Raw genomic sequence first — 6,419 nt, 5'->3', positions numbered from 1 at the left:
GGGAAGGGAAGGGAAGGGAAGGGAAGGGAAGGGAAGGGAAGGGAAGGGAAGCAGACATGCACAAGCTCTGTAGCAAGCGTTTCTACAGCAAATGTGCATTTACAGCATTTAATCCAGTACCAGGAAATACATTTGCTCTTGTCTTAGGAAACAACCCAAGTGCTTCCAAGAGCTTTCGGTGAGAGGGACTGCACCCCAGCAAACATGTAACCCCCACACACATGTGCAAAAACAGTGCTTGCAGTGCACCCTAGGCAAAAAAATAATAGCTCTTTTGCTGGGAGAAAAGGAAGGATAATGGTTACTTAGAAAGTGCTCCAGACAAGCTGTCAGGTTGAATTCAGAGAACTGGAGTCTACTCTGGGACAGCGCTGGCTCAGGGCGATCCCTTGTGAGTTGGGTTTCCTGCCTGCTACAGCTTAAAGACAACGATTCTTTGTTTCCAGTTTTTCTGGTGAAAAAACACACGCCTGCCTCCGAAGAGGGTCAGGGAGAAAGCAGACAAAACACTAACTCTGGAATTTCAAAGGAAAACAATTAAAAAAAAAGTAAGAAAAAAGAAAAAATCCAAGAGCGCTAGCTACTGTCTCTCCTGAAATCATAAATCCCTGCTTCGGCCACACAGTCACATTAAAAGAAGCACCAGAAAGCCTCCCCTTCTTCTGCCATGAGCTAGAAATGGGTGAGGTGCTGCTGTCACCAACAAATGCACACACAGACAGCTGAGAGGGCACGGAGCTGCAACTGCTTTCTCTGACACGAATGACTCCAGAGGGTTTGTAACCTTTGCTGTGACCAGGGGGCCTTGCTGACACATTTGGAGAAGAGTTTACTAAAAGTGGTCAGGATTTTTCACATGGCAATGATTTAGACCTGAAAAATGGCCTTTCCAAGAGAAGAATTTCATGCAGGAGTTTCAGGCTGTTTTCCTGAGGGACCCGTGCTTGTGCAAGCAGGCTAATTGTGCTGCTTGCCCCTCTCAATCCTGTCCCCAAAACTGCTGAACCTGTTACCCAAAATTTGGAAGTGGGAGTGGTGAAGTTTTAATGTTTCTACCAGTGTAAAGGAAACTGCTGGGAAAGAGAGGACTGGGAAAGAGAAGGCTGCTGTGAAGCTGCAGCTTGGACTCACTTTTGAAGTGCTGAGGAATTTGCACAAGGGAGATGTTACAAATGCTCCAAAATCAGGAGACTTTTCCTTAGGAGCTCATAGTGAACGTGGGCCCAAACTCACGCTGTGTGTTCAGAGCTCACTGGTTTGATTATCTTTTATAATCTGCCAACAGCTAAACAAATCATGTACACAAATACAACTTATATCCAAACAGAAATGTTCAGTGGTCCCACAAGCACTTTCATAATGCAAACACAAGCATGTAACAGCCATAGACTAACTCCTTAACATTTGTCTCCTACATTCATCTATTCATGTACAAATCTGCCTCTGAAATTCAAAGTAGTGCATCAGCTTTTCCTGTACCCTTCTGCAGAGGCAGACAATTGCCTGAGTGGAGATTGGAGTTACGAGGCTTTGTGCTTGTCCTGATCTTCCAGCTGACTGCACTGCCATAGGCTGAGCAGGGATGAGGACCTGTGCTGAGCCCAGCCTTCAATGAGACCCTTCCTGTCCTGTAAGCTGGAAGCAAACACCCACACGGAATTGCTCCTATAACTTGTCATGAATGTGATTTTGACATTGACACATAATGGTTCTAGCTCTCTGGAATCTGCCAGCACTCCTGCTAAGAGATTGGCACCTGGTTCAAACCCTCCACAGCACTTTGGCCTGAGTATTAAGCATGTCAGTTCTGCAGACCCCAACATGCTTAGAAGTAAGTAGAGGCCAGAACAGTCACAACTATACAAGACACAACTCTTTGGCCTCCTAAATGTTGTTGTATGTAAATACATCTCCCATTTCCCTATGGAAACCTGGTTAAATGACAGCATTCTGAAGGTGAGCAATTTAAAATCTCCATGGACCGAGGCAGATAATGCAGTCTCAGATTCTTCTCCAGTGTCTCCAGAACCTACAGTAGGTCAGTCATTACTCCAAACAGTCACGGAAAATGAAGCAGGCCATCTCTCTAGCAGAGTGCTTGGAGAGGGACACAAATCTTTCCATTCAGCAATGAGAGCAACCTCGTTTCATTTTCCAAAAAATTGTTCTCTCGCCAAAAAATACTGGTGATTTTCATTAGAGCAATTTCTTGCTCAAAGGCAGCTGAAGACAATTTGTACCAATGACGCTAAATACCAAACTCTGAGTGTTTATGAGACTGAGGAGCTCGGGCAACAACAAGACGTCTTTGAACACAACCATGATTCTACCTACATGATCTGAGAACAAAAGGAACATGCTTTGCACAAAAGCTGTCCAAATTTACAGCATCTGTTTCTGCCATGAAAGCAGTTTAACCCTTAGAAAGCAGTGCCAGGGGTTCTGCTGACACATATACAGAACTGGCATTGCAGAAGAGAGGTGGGCAGAAGGCTGAAAGCAAAAAGGGAGCAAAGCCTGCAGCTGCAATGTGTCAGAGCAGTGGTGTCTGCAGAGCTGCAGCATGGAACCCAGAGCTGTGAGAGCAGTGCTGCCTGGTGGGTCCCAGCTCAAGTGGTGTCCTGTGCTCCTCTATGACACAGGGATGCTCTGCCATGTCCACAGCAGGCTGGGGAAGAGCAGAGCCATATGCAGCTTCCACCCCAGCAGATGGAACATCTGCATCTGTCTGTGCTGCAGCCGTACCTTTTTTGCCATGCAGGTTGGTTTTCACACTGTGTGGATGGCACATGTTGCACAGAGCATACAGGCAGGTGCAAAGAGCATGCATTTCTCCCTGGAATTTGCACAATGCTTTAACTGTGTGCTCTTAGTGCAAGAAAAATTACAAGAGGGGTGAAGAAAACAGTATTTTCTTCCTGTCCCTGACACGCATTTTACAATTCCATCACCTCCTCCTGCTCTGCATTTGAATCCTCAGGGGAGAGTGGTTAGAAAAATTTGTTTGTCTGTTTTCATGCGCAGGTGTAGAGAGAAGAAAAGTTGACAGGATTAGTAGATTCATTAACGTAAAATTAGAAACAAATAAAACAAGGTAAAGCAAGAAGAAAATACTTATGAAAAAATTGTGATTTTGAACTTGAAGTTCCTTTTCACCACCATCTTCAACACAACCCATTAAAAAGCCTTAAAAGGAAGCAAAGAAAGTCTTCTTGTCTGATGGACTCAAGAGAGGCTGAGGAATTCCTTGTCCAGTTTTATGTCCATCACAAGTTTCCTCTGGGAGATTGGACAAGACACTTGGCTCTGCTCTCCCAGTTCCTTATCTGTCAGCCTGTCATGTTCACATCTCTTATCCTGTCATCTTATCTCACTGATTATATTTGGAGCACGAATCAGTTACACTGATTGGTTAAATTGAAATGAGTTGGTTTCTCCTAGAACAGTATTCAAACATGAAACAAATGTGAAGGAAATGTATGTGCTCTAGGAAGAAATGGAAGCGTAAAAGATGGGATTTCAGCATTTCTAGGCTAGTTCCTGATTTTTATTTGAGTATCCCATGGGTGTGTTTAGTCCTTTATTGACGTATGATGAAAGTACCATGTAAAGTACAAATGCCTGGCTGACAGAAATCAAATGCAAAGTTCTGTCAGCTGCACTAAAGAAACACACTTGAGGGCTGTAAAAATGGAGGGAGGGGAAGGAGCGTTTTTCCCCTCTAATTTTTTTCTGCCCAAGCTACGCTAGACCCAACTTAGAAAGATAAAGGGTACAAAACATTCAGAGGAGGGTAATTTTACATGGAGCATTGCTCTTTAATAAGAAAATCACTGCTTTCTTCCCTTTGTGTTTATCAATCACTTGGCCTGAGACAGAAAGAACAGCCTTGGATGTGCATGTATGTTTTATGGGGGAAGCTGTGGGGGAGCACATGCACGTGTGTCTGCTTTATTCAAATAGGAGCTAGACAGGCTTGTATTAGTTTTAAATGGATGACTGTTAGGGTCAGAGAACAGAAGGGCATGAATGGCTTTACCTTCGTGCCGTACCACCTTTTATCAACTGATGCCTGTCTCATAACGAGAGAGCAGCATGCCAGGGAACAGAAAGCTCAGAGGATGGTTACGTGCTGGACAAAAGAGGCTGCTGCAAAAAGCAGCACTGATATTGTGCTCAGGGTTCAAGACAGATGTTGGAATGGAATGCAGCGTGGTACAACGAGAGAGAAGTGCTGGCTGTGAGAGCAGTGCTAGCTGGTGGAGCAGCCAGACACACCGTGCAGAAGCTTGTTAAAAGTATGATGTCAGTTTGCTGTAGCCTCGCAGTGAAATGGGGTTTTTGTCTCTCTCTCCAGCTGCTTACATAAAAGGCTCTCTGCCTTTTCCCTCTGCTCTGAAATACAAACTTGTGGTTTGTCAATGAAACCATGTTCTCCTGAAAAGCACAGAGATGTTCATACTCTGGGTGAGGAAATCTCTGTCTCAGAATGAGAGCACACGGCTTCTGGGTGGGTTTCTCATACGGCAGATGTGAAATTTCACACTTTCCACTGAAGTTTTTTCCAATGGACGCACTGATCACTGGTAAGTGAACAAAGACAACGTTCCTGCGCTTAATGCTACATGGAAGAAAGACCAGACTTGAGGCAAGCAGCCCAACACGGCCTGTTAGTGAGCACAGAACCAGACTCTGGGACTCTGATGCCCTACTTGGCCTTCAGCAAGTCAGCTGTCTGACTGTGACTGACTGCCTCATCTAGATAAGGGTGTGTGTTGTACTCATCACACCAACTGTCATAATGCATTGTCCCTGAGAAACCAGGCTTTCCTTAAAAGTGAGAAAAAGGAATAAGGCTGTGCCTGCAAAAGGAAACCCAGAAAAACTGCCTGAAGGATATTTTAGTGGCTCAGAAGCTGCACAGGGCCCCAAGTTATGTCATTACCTTTTAATCTGCATGGTTTTCACAAGTGGCTTTGGAGTTGAGTTGCCTTTATTCAGTAATGGAATTTATTGTGAGATTTCCCTGCACATAGTAGGGGGTGGAACTAGATGGTCATCAAGGTCCTTTCCAACCCAGACCATTCTATGACTATGATTCTAAGATCTGATGCCTTCAACTACAAACTTACTCAGAGAGAAATACTGTATTAATCTTTGCTGTGTATCTGAGATTTAAAACTGTTTCACGTCAAGAACAGAAAACACACCATCAGCTCATCAACTCAGTAATACCCAAGTGTGAAAATGACAGATAGGAATCTTACGCCACGTTGTCGGCCAGAGAAGCAGAGATGAGACTTTCAGCATGGGTGGAGCTTCCAAACTGTGAATTATTCCAATTTAAACAGATAGTGTAGGCACAGATGACCATGTTTTCACGCCAAGTACATTGTGAAAAAAAAAGGCCTACTTTTAATCCAATCAAAATCATTCCATGAGCAGAGGAAGCCAGGGAATTTATATGCAAAAGACTGACCTTCTTTGGTGGCAAGACGTGAGGAAGCTTCTGCGTGGGATGGAGTATTGTAGACCAGCAGTGAGCTACCTGTAGTGAGAAGAGAAGGAGTTATTGCAGTTGGAATGTACTCTGCCAGTGGGAGAGCCGTTCAGGCTGGTAGAAAAGACTGTCGCTGGGCTTTAAAGGCCAAAGTTTTCAGGCAATTAGACACAATTTCTGTGAGAGATACAAAGTTCTTTCAAAATAAGGCTCTGTATGTCACAAGTGCTACTGTTTCTCCACTCCGGAATCAGGGCAAAGCAGTTTGCCTCCTACACAAAGCACTTCGAGGTCCTCTGCTGAAAACTGATACAACAGGAGGTTGTGCAGTGCATTTATGCAGGTGCTACATGTAGCACAGCAGAGATTCTAGAAAGCACTGCGGCACAGATTATATTACAGGGTAAGGAAGAAGCTTTCCTCTTTTCTAGCTGTGATAGAGAAAATTCCTGTTTGAGGAACATGCAGAAGAAGTGAGATGAATTGCACTGTCAGGATCTGAACATTTTTAGAGTGTCACATGCTTGGTTTTGGGCTGACAGCTGCACAATCTGATTGGTATTCCAGCATTTGCCATGATTTCTGTAGGGGAGCTTTCTTGGTTCAAAGTGACCTTTCCATCGAGTCCAATCCAAAACAAAAATATCCAAGAGCAGCACAGAGATGAACTCATTGGAAGGTTTTACGTTTTGCTCTGTCTGTGGTGCAAATATTCCTTTCTAAACGTTACATTTTGATTCTCCTGCAAACTCCTCTGGAAGTGGAGGAAGAGGCCCTGCGAGTTCTTGGAAGCCAGCATGTAATGGGCATTTCATGGTTGTCTCGTTATATGTGTTTACCCTGCAGAATCTTCTAGGCTCACTTTTCCTACAGCTCTTTGAGAATGTCTCCACTGCATCAGGCAGTGACACTCTTAGCA

At 44.3% G+C, this 6,419-nt stretch overlaps 1 protein-coding gene across 3 annotated transcripts in view; it reads right to left on the bottom strand.

Annotated features, from left to right (window-relative positions):
• FLI1 (Fli-1 proto-oncogene, ETS transcription factor) overlaps nucleotides 1-6,419 on the bottom strand; it is an 82,167-nt gene that overhangs the window by 12,094 nt on the left and 63,654 nt on the right. For all 3 annotated transcript variants that reach the window (XM_042831991.1, XM_042831993.1, XM_042831994.1), the window contains one exon: nucleotides 5,480-5,548. In XM_042831991.1, coding sequence (XP_042687925.1) covers nucleotides 5,480-5,548 — 69 coding nt within the window. The remainder of the gene's footprint in view (nucleotides 1-5,479; nucleotides 5,549-6,419) is intronic.

Source organism: Centrocercus urophasianus, unplaced genomic scaffold (genome assembly GCF_019232065.1).
Source record: "Centrocercus urophasianus isolate 14NV4802_14NV808 unplaced genomic scaffold, USGS_Curo_1.0 seq_37, whole genome shotgun sequence".
Lineage (NCBI taxonomy): Eukaryota > Metazoa > Chordata > Aves > Galliformes > Phasianidae > Centrocercus > Centrocercus urophasianus.
The sequence above is the reverse complement of the archived record's forward strand: the minus strand, read 5'-3'. Positions and strand labels throughout refer to the sequence as shown.